Below are 15,471 nucleotides of genomic sequence, written 5' to 3'. Positions count from 1 at the left end.
TGAGCTCTGCCTTTTGAACAGCGTTAGATAGGAGTTCAGGGACTGACTCTGATAAGTTTGCTTAGAGGAAAAAAAAACTCACACTCTCAATTCTGTACTTGTTTTGCATTTTATGGTGATAAGGTATGAAGCTGGTGTGAAATAGGACAATTTCAAAGGTTACTGTACTTAAAATGCAAACACTGGCACATTTTTCTTTCGGTGATTCCAGATCTAAGGTACAGATCAGGTGAAGGAGTCTTTGTGAATTAGACTATTGTCATATAGCACAAATCTAGACATTTTTTAAAAAACCAATCTTCTGGATAAATAGGTTTTCTCTGTGATATGTATAGATGTGACAACGGCGTGCTGAACAAATAGCCATGGGTATAGTTGGAGATGAAGTTATCAATTTGAGAGGCAACAGAGCAGGAGACATTCCTAGCTATATATCAAAATATCCCCACCACATGTAGATGATGTAATACTCTTGGTAATGAGGCACTTGATTCAGTGTTTGAAGTGTATATTTTGGCTATTCAACCATTTCTCCTCATGAAAGCGAAACAATAAGTTCAAGGACATTCTAAATAAAACATTAAGCAATCTCAAGTATTTTAATGAGAATGGGGGCCTTTATGTGTCAGGAGAGGGCAGAGCAATGAGTAGCTGCATTGCAAGTAACATCTACAGTGACACGACGGAAGGGTATGTACATGACTTGTCACCTGCTCCAGCCAGAGTATGTATAAATACCTTCCCTGCACAGCCTCACACTCACACTCACGCTCAAGATCTCTCCTTGAACAGCAAACCATAACTACCAGTCTTGATACCATGAGTTACTACGGCAGCTACTACGGAGGTCTGGGCTCTGGCTTCCGAGGCTTTGGGAACCTGGGTTATGGCTATGGCTGTGGCTGTGGCTTTGGAGGTTATGGATATGGGTCTGGCTATGGCAGATATGGATATGGCTACCGCCGCCCCCTTTATTATGGAGGATATGGATTCTCCCGATTCTACTGAAATGCATTCCAGGGGAACCAGCATCTTAAATATGAAAACATTACCCCTAACTCATACTAGGACAAAATTAAATGAACATACTTACTGTGAATCAAGTCAAGAAGAAAACAATTTAACATGTAAGACTTTCAGACAACCATTTAACATGTAAGATGTCGAGACTATGTTTATCATCGTTATAATTCTCCATATTATGCCCCCTTACTTCTCTTCTGTCGTGTCATAAATGTAGACTTTTTGATCTTTTGCAATAAATTACCCTAACTTAAAACTGTGTTTATGGCTCTTATGTTAATACCCTCTTGTAATATACTTGGTAATATACTTACCCAACTTTGCTCAATGCGTACACTAACATAAACTTAGATAGGAAACCATTTACAAAATTTGACTGGCCAAGGAGATGTGTCAGTGGATGAGATGGATGAGAATGTTCACTGCACAACTATTGGGATCTGAGTTTCTATCACTAGCACATTCATAACAGCCAGCTCCGTGTAGTGGCGCACACTTATAGTCACAGTGATGGGTTAGGGGTAGGGCGAAGAGAAGTTCTAGAGCAATGGTTCTCAACCAGGGGGTTGTAACCCCTTTGAAGGGAATCCAATGTTCTTTTCACAAGGGTTGCCTAAGCCCATCAGAAAACACAGATATTCACATTATGATTCCAAACAGTAGCAAATTTATAGTTATGAGGTAGCAACAAAAAAATAATTTTATGCTTGAGGGTCATCACAACAGAAGAAACTGTACTAAAGGGTTGCTGCATTGGTGAAGTTGAAAACCTCTGCTCTGGTTCTGACAAATCCTCCCACAACAACCCCATGTCCATAATCCCCACCTTTGTGTCTTCTTTTTGTAAAATAATCCCTACACTGCAACATTTGTATTGTCCACCTTTGCTGGTCTGAGCACTGGACACTATCCTTAGAGATCTGGCCCAGCCTGATGCGATTGTTCAGGCGAAGGAGAAAGGGCACAATCAAGGAGGGGGAAGTGTAACAGCCAGCACTGCTCTGTTGTCACTGTCCTAGCCATTGCTGCAGTGGCTCCGAGTTGCTGCACTGTGAAGACCTGGTGGAGGGCATGGCTAGCAAGTGGAGGTACAGGGAATCTTCTAGCTTCAAAAGCTTAAGAAGAAAATTCTCTTTCCAATAAGTGTGACAGCTCTTGCACAACAGGTGTTCTCAAGGCAATGGAGTAATTCTTACACCTTTATTCCTTCTGGATAGGATCTTACATACAGCTTTGGGGTGGGGTGGGATCTTACAGCAATTGGTTCCTATTGGCTTGGTCTGAGATGTTAAGAATATCTCATCTACATGTGGAGGGACTTGGGGGCACTGCCCCTAAATGACTGATGGTCACAATTCTCTTTATGGGGGGGGCTGTAGCTACCTGACATGGCCCTGGGGTCAGGAGCAGGTGAAGTTCTGTCTTCCATTTGAGTCTCTGTGGCTTCCAAACTAGCTCAACTTTACCAGGCCTCCTCTCACAGTTCACAACCCCACAACTCTCTTCTTTCAACTTCCTCCCATCTGCAATGCAAGCTCTTCATGTTTGTAGAGATAAACCTGGGAAAAAATTATCACAGGAATGGAGAAGCCTTGGGAAGAGGGTTAACACCTGAAGTGCCTTTGCACCAGAGGAAAGCAGGAGGGTTACCACATACTGATTTGATGGTGGTGATATCATGGGCACATGTAAGCTGGGGTTTTAAGGAGAGTCCTACAAGACAAAAGGGAGGGAGGTAAGGTCAAAGAGAGTAATGTCTTGTGCTTTCCTAAAGGGTAAGGGTCTATGGAGTTCATGAAAGGAAATGTTAATAGGAACCACTGCTAATAATGGCTGGGAGAGAGAAAAAGCACTGGGAGAAGTTGGGGTGGGTGGCTAAGGGAAGGAGGTCAGCTGCATATTGGATGTACTGTAGCCAGGAGAAGTTCACTTGGAGTTCTTTCTGAACTGATTTTTTTGTGTTGAATATTAACTTGGGTAAATACTGATTTGAAGTTAGGAAGAATCTCACAGAAGACATGTAGATCAGCTATGGGGTATTTGGCATAGACATTAGGGTATATTTTACCCATGACTCTGATACACTAACTTTCATCCCATGGATCACTGATGGAGAGTTGAAAATGAGTTTTAATGTTGGTGAGCATGGTGCCACCATGACTGCTAGATTCCATTCTGCAGCTCCAGTATCTGCAGCTTCCATACGTGGAGACTTCCTGTGCTTCAGTAAGAAAAGCAGAGGAAAGGGCTTGGGTAGTGGAGATTGAATCCGGGTGTAGGGGGATCTCAGTCCTGCTCCATCCTCCTTTAAGTGGTCAGTTCTGGATTCTGATGACTTTGCTGTGCCCATGTTAGGTTTCCTTGCGTAGAATCTCCAGTGGTGGGCGTTTGGAAAGCTAGGGAGAGGCTGGGCAGTAGCAGAGTTATCATGAATAATAACAAAAAACAGCCAAGAGAATAGAGGAGAGGGGTGCTTGTGGAGGGCACATAGCCTGGACAGCAGTCAGCAGGCTATATATATATCTCCAGGAGCAGGTAATCAACACAAGCTAGACTTGATTTTTTTTTAAGAGTTAAAGAGAGTATAAAGTTTGGTGGTTAGGGAGATAGGGGAGGGAGGGTGTGGGAAAATTTGGTAGAGGAGTATAAATATGATTAATGTTCAGTGTATGAAATTTTAAGGAATAAATAAAACATTATTTTAAAAAGAAATTCAACATATTAAATTCTATCTACTTCCAAGTACAAACTGAGACATTCAGGAGGAGCAACTCCCTTTTGCTTAGCTAGAAGTATATGTTTACTTGATTCTTTCAATGGTAAGAAAAGTAATGTTAAAACAAGATATCATTGAATATCTATTCAAAATAAACAGTATTTGGAAAATCCATTTCATGTTGTCCTAATCTGAAGATGTATAAGTTGCTGCTGTTTTAATAATTATATGCATCTAGAAATGCTGTGCCTTATCACTGCGGAAAATTAAAAGTTTCTTTTGTTGGGTATCAAGTAGTATACATTGGTGCTGTAGCTGTCTTGCAGACATAAGAAATTTAACCAAACTCCCTGTAATGAGGACCTTGAGTTACCCATCAGGCAACAAAAACAAATATTTCTGGGATTTCTGTCACTTGCATTTATGCATTGCTAATGCAAATGTGGAATAAAACATCAGCTTTTTCCTTGAAAAAGAATTTGTTTAATCTGGTTACAAAAACAAAGTTTAGTTTCATTTATTTGGTACTTAATAATAGTAAGACAGAAATACGATTCCTACTATGAAGCTGCTATCTCAATGCTTGCTTTGTACTGTCTTGGATAGGAAAGAGTCTTCAGAAAGGCAAATATTTGATGAAGTTAAAAAACTTGCATGGGGGTGTTAAATGCAGATCAGAACCCCATTTCAGGGAAGACGAAGCACTCTGCTTTCTCTATTCTTCCTTCATTACTTTCTACTCACAGTGTGATGCAACCACATGAACTATGAGATATTTATGACTGTATGTTTCTCTATAGGACTTAGTTGTAGCTAACTGACCCTATTTACAATATTGTCATAGAATTTCAGTATTCTATCATAAAATCATGGGGTCCTTTGTTTGTGATTGCCACTTCCAAAGCTTATTTCTAAAAATAATTTTGAAATAAAATAAGTGTAATAAATAAAGAAATAAGTAAAAATACATTTCAGAGACAAAATCACTTCCTGAACTACACTTTTCCTCTGATAATAAAGGACCTTTCCTTCAATATCAGAACAGAAACTACATTAACAAGCTTGATGAAGTCAGAATTTTCCATGAAACAATGTGATTTCTAAGTAGTTAATGGCATTATGCCCCGAAGAAACATTACATCTAAACAGAATCAATTTGAATACAGCATTTGAAACTCCTAGCATAATAGCATTTTATGATATTTATTTCATCAATTGTCAGATTGTGTTGATTTAAGATAGAACTAAGATGTGGGACACTTGTCTAAGATGTAATATATCATGGGATTATCAGCCTCCAAAGAAGAAAAGATCTGACAGGATGACATCATTAAAACTTGTTGATTGATTTGTAATTTCTATAGCTTCTAATTGACTGAATTAGAAACAAAATATTCACATGGATAGCTGTATATGTTATCTCAAAATGAGACAAGTTTTGAAGGCACTAAGCAAAGAAACGAAATAGTACATGACACCCAAAAGTTTATTAATCTGGACAATAACATAACTGCATAAGATAAATACAATAATATATTGAATATTATTGTATTCAAAAATTGCTTTAAGGGCCATCAGGATCCTTCTGTGAAGAAATTATCTGTTGCGAAGTCCAACAGCCTGAGTTTGGTCCTTGGAACCCACATGGTGGAAACCGAAAACTATCTCCTGAAAGGGTTTCCTCTTTTCATACACTAGTCATGGCATGTACATTCTCTCTCTCTCTCTCTCTCTCTCTCTCTCTCTCTCTCTCTCTCTCTCTCAAATACCTATAGTAGCAAAATGAAAAGAAATAAATTTATTACATAGAAATTATTTTTAAATGAACAATAATTTTTATCAAAAAAAACTGTCTCAAAAATCTCTATAGAAATATCTCCTATAAATCAGCAATAGGACTTTCCAAAACTCAGCTAAAAATGAATAAAATACTTGATTATGAAATTCCAAAATAGGATAGACAAATGTCTATCAGTTGTTACTCAGTTCTTCAAAAACAATGGTATCTTGAAATTTGTAGACAAATGGATGGAACTAGGAAAAAATGACCCTAAATGAGGTAACCCAGACCCAGAAGGACAAAAAGTATATACTCACATATAATTGAATAATCGCTGTCAAGTAAAAGATAAATATGCGAGAGTACACAGGCTCAGAGAGAAGAAGTAACAAGGAGGCCTTAAGGAGATGCAAGAATCTCTTTGGGAAGGGAAAATGGAATAGATTTTGAGGGTGGAGTTGGGAACAGGAGGGGAGAAAAGGAAAAATACTTGGAGAAACTGAAATTGGGGTGCCTTTCAGGGGAAAGGCAGAAACCTAGTAGTAAAAGAACTATCTTTAATATAACTGTAAGCAGTGAATTAATCCTTATGCTAGTCTCCAGTAACCACACAGAGAAACCAAGACTTATTTAAAACTGCATCTCAATAGCTGAGCAGTTAACTGTTTTACCTTAACCTATGCTAATCTGGCCTTTTGGGCTTCAGGTGTGTTACCATGATCTCTCTCTCTCTCTCTCTCTCTCTCTCTCTCTCTCTCTCTCTTTTCCTCCCTCCCTCCCTCCCTCCCTCCCTCTCTCTTGCCCTTCCTCATGGATCTAATCAACGAATGGGAGCAGATGCAGGGTCCCACAGCTAAACATTAGGCAGAGCTTTGGTAATCCTGAGGAGGAGGTGTGAGGAAGGACAGAAGGAACCAGAGGTGTCAGGAACACATTATGAGAACACAACCCACCGAATTAACTGACTGGACTTCATGGGGATTTGAGATCAGAGAGCCTGCAGTAGTCTGGCCTATGTCCTCTGCATATGTACTATGGTTGAGTAGCTGTGATTTGTTCATTTATTTATTGTTTGTGGGATTTCTAATAGTGGGAGCCAGGACTGTCCCTGATGTGTGGGACATTTTTCCTCCTGCTGAACTGTTATCCAGCCCTGATGTGACGGTATGATCCTGGCTTACTGTATCTTGCTATGTAGTGTTTGGTTGTTGTTCCTTGGAGGCCTGCTCTTTTCTGAGACAAAGAGGGGGAGGTGGATCTGGTGCATAGGGGAAGAGCGAGGAGGCTGGATGTGGGGACAGGGAGGGGAAATTGTGGTTGAGATGCAATGTATGAGAGAAGAATATAAGCAAATAAAAGAAAATGAAATCATGTTCAGTGAAATTTGTCATGAGATTGAGAGGCAAGCTTTGTGAGAGATGAAGATCAAACACATGGTTCAACTTTGATGTCTGCAGTCATAGTTTCATTTCTGTTACTATGACCAAATATTCCTCCAAAGCCAACTTAGGAGAGAAACAGTTTATTTTAGCTCACAGTTCCAGATTGCTCTTCCATCAATACAAGAAGTCAACATAGGAACTTCAGACATTGTAGGTCCAATCCACATCCAGAAGAAGAGAATATAAATACATACATGCTTATTTTTCAACTCACATACTCTACTCTTGTATACTCCAGGACCCAAATACAGGGGATTTTAACACACATAAAATTAGGCCATATCTTCCAAAATCAATTATTATGAATCAAGACAGCAATCAAAAGACGCCTTACTAGTACCCACTGTCTACCCAACATGTGAAATAGACAGAGAACAGCAACACCTGACATTCTACTAGATTAAGCCACGGATGCAGTCATCACAAATGCCTTGAAAGGAGCTATAATAATGACGTGCCAGGAAGATATGCCCTTTGGTGCAATAGCGACATTTTAGAAGAGTGTTTGCCCATACAACACCATGTTTATAAATGCTTCTTGTTTTCATTTTTGAGAGACAGAAAGAACATGAACTTGGGTAGAGAGAGAGAAGAATAGAATGTGATAGAAAAATACTTCATGAAATTCTAAAAGAATAAATGTTACATACACACAGTGTGTATGTATGTAAAATTTTTTTTCATGACTATGCTCCCACAAACATGAATGGAAGCCAACTTCTTATAGACAGTTTCTAATTAAGATTTTCTCTCAGGCGATGGAAATACTACGGCATCTTACCACATTACAGTAGGATTATGATTCAATCTCAACCGTACCACTTGTATAACTCTCTAAATAACATTTCTTAGTCATATGTCTATATGGGAAAACTATATTCACATATTCTAAAAGAGAGGTTAGCAATTCTAATTATGAAATGGTTATTAAATTTCACATGAGGGTGTAGTCTATCTGTCTTAAAATAAATCCCTGTAATCATCCTTATCTCTAGCATGTGAGATGGTACAGTGCCTGCCCATGCTATGAAGGAAGAAGGAGGATGTTGGCTTTTGAAATGGCACTGGCCACACCAGGATTATACAAATACAAACTGGGAGATTCCGTAGCTACTGTTCCAGTGACTGAGACAAGTAAGCAGCTCATTGGTGTGTAGCTTATATCACTTGACAAGGGGATAGGCTAGATATGAAAACAAGGGGGTAAGTACAGTTTATGTTATCTATCACACTGAACAATTTGTAATTTATGACAATTCTGGAATTTTTATTGCTATTTTTGGATCACAGTTGGATTCATTTTACTGACAGAGTCAGAAGTCATACGAGATGTAAGTATAAACAATTCATCAAATGTCATACTTAAATGTTTATTATACAGTTCATCACCTCATAGATGACACTTAAGAGCAAATGGAAATGAAATATATTGAGGGTTTTATGCTCTTTTGGATTCAGAAGCCATTTTAACTTTTTGTTTAAATCTTAAATATTTATATGCAAGTTATAGCTAGTGAGAGCCACAGTGCCTCTGGTTAGAACTAGAATCTGGAATCTACTTAATACATATGTGCAGTGATGCTTCAACATAGTGGATGAAAAGCACAATAGAGGCAAAGAGCACATGGAATTTTTACTGTGAAAATGTACATACAAGAAGAGAAAAGAAGTAGCTATATTGATACATATATATATATATATTAATATGTGTGTATACATATATATGTATATATAGATATATACATATAGATATATGAACAATAGCTATGGAATTGAATAAAAGCAGATGGTTCCCAAATTTTTATTTTCACGTGTTTCATCATAACATACTGATATGTGTGAGGACACAGAGTGGGTGATATTCTGAAAATGGTATTAACATACATTTTACATTCAGTTAAGTTCCAAATGCTGAGAGCAACAAATGGTGCCTTGAATGTGGAGCCAGGGGAATGTCTACTCCTGCCAGGAATGCAAATGGGCATAGTGCAGTATGAAGATTATTTGGCAATTTCCTGCCAAGCTCAACATATTCTTCCTAGGCAATTTTCCTCCTTGATGTTTACTCCAATGAACGGAAACTTTATCTGCCCATGAAAATATGAACAAATGACTTATTGTTTGCATAGTTAACAAAACTGGCTGGGCTGAGGTGGCACATGCCTTTAATCCCAGCACTTGGGAGGCAGAGGAAGGCAGATTTCTGAGTTCGAGGCCAGCCCCCAGCCCGGGCTACACAGTAAAGCTCCAGGACATCCAGGGCTACACAGAAAAACCCTGTCTCGAAAACAAAACAAAACAAAACAAACAAAACTATATAACAATAAGCATGTCTTTTAAATAGTAAGTGGATAGACAAAGTGTTATTTTTATGAGACAGAATCATATTCAGAGATAAAATAAAAATGAGCTATCAAGGAGGAGGAGGAGGAGGAGGGGGAGGAGACTCCTAAAAAGTATCTGATGAAATGAAGAGGTCATGCTGAGAAGGTATGCTACTATAGGACTCTGACAACATGATATTCTGGCAAAACAGAGCACCATAAATAATAATAGGCAATAAAAATTCAACATTTTCCAAGAGAACAGGAGAAATACTAAGGGATGATTATATGTATAAAAAAAGGAGACTGTTTTTAGCTCAGTGCAAATATTTTATATGATATAGGGTTCATGTTTTCATGACTCCATAAAGTTGTCAAAGCCCATCAAATGCAAGCACAACCACAAACTCTGGTTGAGCTGTGAAGTGTGGGTAATGATGGTTTTATCACAATTCCCCCACCCTGTGTGATAGGTGTGCAATGCTACTGAGATATCTTTACAGAGAGACACTATTGGGGGTTTAGAGGGACATCATGTTGATATTCATTTTTCTGAAAAAATTCCAAATTAAGAAGTAAAAGAATCATATTAAATATCAGGTTACATAGTTTAAGAAATGGCAGTTGAGGTCATGTCAAATGTAGGTAACAGGGTGCCAGGCTGTTTTGGCAAAACATTACATAGATGTGCAGAGGACATGAGTTTAAAAGCCAGTTTTGAAACAATCTTTGTAAGTGTCTTCAGTTTTAGATCTTGTTCTTCACACCATTGCCAAAGCTTATAGAGCTATACCGTAATAAAAATGAACTCTAATAAGCCAAGTGTAAGCTTTAAATATAATACCAACATCAGTTCGCCAACTTTAAATGACAAATGGAACAAAGTGTAAAACAAATGGTAATTATGGTGAATAATATCCTAAAACTGGCAAAAGAAAACCAGACCTTCCTTTGTATCTAGAGTGCCTTACTCTTCAAACACAGTAGAACTCATGCCTTATGACTTTCATGTGTGTTCTAAGCAATCCCCCCAAACAGATCATTAATTTACATTAGAGTCTGAGGAATAAAATACTTTCAGTGGGTAAGGGAGAATGCAGAGCTCCAAACTGAACATAGTCCTTTGATTTAATTTGTAAGTTAAGCATCTAAGAAAAAACAGACATGAGTAGATGTAATTTTGAACAAGACATGGTTAGATGTGATCATTCTAACATGCCAGGTATGCGGAGTACTATTAGGTGGTTGGGTCTATCCAGACTTTGAAGATGCAGCAACTCCATCTCATTAAGTGATGAGAGGAATTTTAAGGGCTGTGCTAATTTGGCAGCTAAGTGCATTCAATAGTTTAATGAATGTAAAGGAGGCCCTCCTTGCCAGTGGACAGAGTAGTAAGGAGTAGTTTTGAGTAACTTTAATTAAAGTCAAATGATGCAAGAAGAGCAAAGGCATAGTACACACCACATGTTCTTCTAGGAGTATATAAGCCTCATGTGAGGACATTTGTGCTCAAGATCTTTCCTTGAACAGCATACCAAGCTCTCCACCTCAGACACCATGAGTTACTACAACAGCTACTATGGAGGCCTAGGCTATGGCTCTGGAGGCTATGGGGGCCTGGGCTATGGCTATGACTGTGGCTGTGGCAGTTTCCGCAGACTGAGCTATGGTTGTGGCTTTGGTGGCTATGGAGGCTTCGGATATGGCTCTGGCTATGGAGGCTTCAGATATGGCTCTGGCTATGGAGGCTTCGGATATGGCTACAGGCGTCCCCTTTCCTATGGGGGATATGGATTTTCTACCTTCTACTGAAAGGCTGAACTGAGAAAGCAACACTTGAGATCATAAGAAGATGGACCAAATCAATCAAATATTAAATCTATATTACTGTGGACTAAGTCAAGAACACCTAAAGAGTCCAAGTTTTTAAGAGGGCTTATCACCTAAACATGGGTATAGATACTCCCTATGTTAATAAGTATAAAATATTCTGGTTGAGTTTGCAATAAATTATTCTACTGGAAATTAGCATATGTTGTGTTTATTTACTTACTGGCTCATGAAAGTGCTCTCTCTGGGTCTTGTTTCATGTTTTGTTTATCAAGCATTTTCAAATTAGCTGTTCTATTTCAGAATAGATTTGTCCACCAATTCATCCAATCAAGACATATAAATTTGCAAGAATTCACTCACTTTTCATATTCATATTCTACACATCTTTCCATTTAGTAATTTTTGTTCTACCTAACGTAGTTCAGTTCAGTATGAATACGAATGATAGTAAGTACTGCTGTTAGAAAAAACAGACATGAGTAGATGTAATTTTGAACAAGACATGGTTAGATGTGATCATTAACCAATGATTGCGTATTAATCAAGGGTGTAGGATCCTTCTTCACCCAGGGTGAGCTCCTTTGAGCCCAAGTTTTCAAAGTGCACTATTATTTTACTGGACTCCATCAGCGTAATGATACTCCAATGACTTGATTAGAGGATTATACTGTTTGACCGATAGTTACAACAGATACTAATTTTCAAGTTATTAATACTAACTATCCATAATATTGATAGGGATTACCCATAATAATAAGCAAGAATGTTCTATGTACTATGTATTAAACAGTATAATGCAGAGTTATTGTGCTATTTAATATTGATTTATTGCTTCTGTGGATCTCTGGAGGAGCAAATGGAAAGATTTAGAATATTCTGGGGAAACAGATACAGTTATCTTACGGATAACATATTACAACAGTTTATCAGACTCTAAGCAGGTAAATAATTGATAAATCCAAGTAACTAAAATGTGACATTTTAAAACCCACTTGTTTTATTTGTAGGTTTGTTGCTTCCGCACAAATTAATGAGGGTAAAATATATAAATTGCTATATGTTTGTAGGAAGCCAACTCTAGGATGGCACCGGTTTCCGGTGTGCCTTTGTAGTAAACAACACCACTGCGCAGGTGCTAGCTCGAATCTGGTGCCAACCCCTCCCGAGCGGGTGCATGCAAACTAGGTGCCCGCACACTGGCCAATCCCAGGGGGCCACGGAGCCTTCTCTGGTGCTGGGGTGCATATAAGCAGTGCTCCCTGGGTTCCCGGGGTCCCCCGTAGCAGCATCGAGGTGTTCCTGCAATAAAAAGGCTGTTAAGAAGAATCCGACTGTGTTGTCTCTTCCTTGCCAGCCGAGGTGGGCGCAACATATGTTGTTTTGCATTCAGAATTAACAATTAAAAGAAAGGAAGCAGAAATATAGTAATGTTTAATATCATTATAAATTCCTGAGTGTGTTTTTGTGAGTGTGTATGAATGTATGTACATGTGCTTGCACATACACATATGCAGTGAGAGGCCAGATGGAAGCCAGAGATGACAAATATTTAACTTACAGCTCTAGATAACAATGGTCAAAACCATCACATATTCTCTAACTTAAATTTAAAAATAGTCTGGTATTGTACACAGATAACAATGTTCAAATCAAAGATCATGAAACTATCTCTATGGGTAAAGACATGGAGCAGAGGATACTTCAGTTTAAATGAACTTGAGTCCATCTGTGAATAAAGATTAGGCAAACTTTACAGCAACCGTAGGTATTTATACACACAAACACTATCTTAAGAATGGCTGGAAATAGCCCGGCAAGTGTTGGAGCACTTGGGAGGCAAAGGCAGGTGGATTTCTGAGTTCGAGGCCAGCCTGGTCTACAGAGTGAGTTCCAGGACAGATGGGGCTACACAGAGAAACCCTGTATCAAAAAACAAACAAACAAAACAAAAACAACAATAACAAAAAAAAAAAGAATGGCTAAAAATCATTTTCATCTCAAATATTATCTCTTCTATTCTACCTTTTGACAACATGGTTATTTTTGGAGATTTTCAAGACATCTCCAGAGTACAAGGTTGTTGAATTTTATAGTCATTTGTAACAGAACATTCTCAATATTTGAGATTCTAATAAATATTATCTTATAAGCCACCAGTGAGCTATTATGTTGTAAATAAACATATAATGGGCAAGTAAAAGAAAAATAAAATGATTATGGTGAAAGTAGCTGTCACTACATCGTAACATGGATTTATATGAAAAATTAAGTCTTGAATGGAAAGTGATTGGCACTGAGAACAACTGATAAGGAAGTGAGGTCACCGTGAAGACAGTTAAAAGGGGAGGGGACTGCAATCACTATTTTATGAGAATACTTTGGATAACTAATATAGATGAAAAGAAATCATTACAAAATACTTAAATTTTGAATAGTTTGTGAGACGGCTTGCAAAATAGATCTCTTAATTAGGAAATGCCTCTCATGTTTAAAAGATTATGCCATGTTAACATAAAAATAGTTTTATTTTCCAAAAATGATTAAGATAAAGCTTAAGGTTATGAGGCTCAATGTTCTAAAATAATAAGGAAAGGAGATGAAAAACAGATGAGTCCATTTTAGCTTCCTCCTGGGAAGTTCACAGCTGAGGCTCACAGCAGGAGGGCTGATTCTCTTGGGGCTTTCAAATGTCTCCTCCCAGTATAAAGAAATCCAGTGTGAGACAGGCATGACTTTGAAGGGCTATAATAAATTGGATTTAATCACCTTTTTTCATTTGATAATAAGCAAAGCAAAATAACTCAAACAAACCTAGGTATCAAGTGATATTTAACCTCAGGTTAGTATTACAACTCTGTCATTTGTTTGTCTATGAACAGCTCTGTTTTGGGCTCACTGGGTCCAGATTTTGAGGCAGAACTAGAACTCTCTTGCCTTAAAGGCAATGGGTTTCAGGAGTGCCATGAACAAGCTCTCAGACTGTGCTGAGTTGGATGCCGTCTTCATTTTGTTAGAATTTTGTCAAGTATGGGACATAGGGCTATAGGATTGTTATATTATTATAAATGATAACTATTTGATCTCATTGCTCTGACTAGAGTAACTTGCCACTCTGGACACCATGAACAAGCACAGCAAGTACCATCCAGGCAAGCCTGCAGCCATGGAGGCTTCAGAGTCTAGGGCTGTTTGCTATGGCTACAGATGTGGGGACCCTCGCAATCAGGATGAGGCAGTGATTGTGATAACTCTGATGATGAGTCTGGCTACAAAGGCTGTGGATGCATGTCTCTACCAATTATGCCTAGGATGTGGAATCTCTGGCCTCTATTAGACTGTTTTCACATTCAATAATGTGTAATATTCAGAACCATAATATGTAATAGTAAGAGCAATAACAAGAGAACTCTCTAAAGATAATTTCTCTCATTCTGCAACAAAATCCCTGATAGTGTTAGCTGTGTGTGTGCAAACATTGACTATGCCACACAATTTTCAGCTCATCACATCCATGTCATTATAATGCCAGAATTCTTTCATTTTGTTTGCAATTGGTTTATTTCTTAATCTTCTAATATATCGGTATGATTAGTAAAGAAACTATTATTTCTGTTCATAAATTTAATTGTGTATGCATGCTGATGAACCTCCACAATTCCATTATGAAGGAGAGAGCCTGTAAACATACCAACAGTTATAGATTGCTCCACATAATCGTGTGGGGTTGAATGAAAAGTGTCACAAAGATCAATAAGTGATACTTTTCTATTGTTTTTTTTACTAGGTAATACTTATATTCAAGTCAACAAGAGGCTGACAACATAACTATATTTTCATATGTTAAACATTTTGTTAGAGATATTTCTCAACTCACTCTCAGTTTACATATGTTCAGTAAGCTTGGCCAATTAATTATAAGATCAATAGAATATTTTCAATTAAACCATATCATTCACATACTGGGAAAGCAAAGTAGCTTTGCAAGAAAAAATTAGAATTCTGCAATCTCATCCCACTACTTTGCACATTCTTTCTTTTTTTATTGGATATTTATTTCATTTACATTTCCAATGCTATCCCAAAAGTCCCCCACTCACTCCCCTAACCACCCACTCCTACTTCTTGGCCCTGGCATTCCCCTGTACTGAGGCATATAAAGTTTGCACGACCAATGGGCCTCTCTTTCTACTGATGGCCAACTAGGCCATCTTCTGATTCATATGCAGCTAGAGTCAAGAGCTCTGGGGGGTACTGGCTAGTTCATATTGTTGTTCCACCTATAGGGTTGCAGATCCCTTTAGCTCCTTGGATACTTTCTCTAGCTCCTCCATTGGGGGCCCTGTGATCCATCCA

General features: G+C 38.2%; 2 protein-coding genes across 3 annotated transcripts in view; both read left to right on the top strand.

Moving 5' to 3' along the window:
* The first annotated feature begins 797 nt into the window (after positions 1 to 797).
* On the top strand, positions 798 to 1,269 carry LOC110311133 (keratin-associated protein 19-5). The gene has a single exon (XM_021184368.1). It carries the CDS (start codon positions 820 to 822, stop codon positions 1,006 to 1,008), a length of 189 nt encoding a protein of 62 aa, XP_021040027.1. The 5' UTR covers positions 798 to 819; the 3' UTR covers positions 1,009 to 1,269.
* Positions 1,270 to 10,842: 9,573 nt separating this feature from the next.
* The window catches only part of LOC110311887 (keratin-associated protein 19-1), an 11,776-nt gene continuing 7,147 nt past the window's right edge, over positions 10,843 to 15,471 (top strand). Inside the window, exons 1-2 of one of the 2 annotated variants that reach the window (XM_029470781.1) lie at positions 10,843 to 10,969; positions 11,033 to 11,097. In XM_029470781.1, the coding sequence (XP_029326641.1) occupies positions 10,843 to 10,969; positions 11,033 to 11,097 (192 nt within the window). Of the gene's footprint in view, positions 10,970 to 11,032; positions 11,098 to 15,471 lie in introns of those variants that run through there. The other variant, XM_021185468.1, reaches the window with a different exon arrangement.

The sequence above is a fragment of the Mus caroli genome, chromosome 16 (genome assembly GCF_900094665.2).
Source record: "Mus caroli chromosome 16, CAROLI_EIJ_v1.1, whole genome shotgun sequence".
Taxonomy (NCBI): Eukaryota; Metazoa; Chordata; class Mammalia; order Rodentia; family Muridae; genus Mus; species Mus caroli.
Note: the sequence above shows the minus strand (reverse complement) of the source record. Positions and strands in the feature narration are given on the sequence as shown.

Excerpts from the sequence above, each read along its gene's own strand:
- LOC110311133 (XM_021184368.1), top strand. The coding sequence starts at position 820 with ATGAGTTACTACGGCAGCTACTACGGAGGTCTGGGCTCTGGCTTCCGA.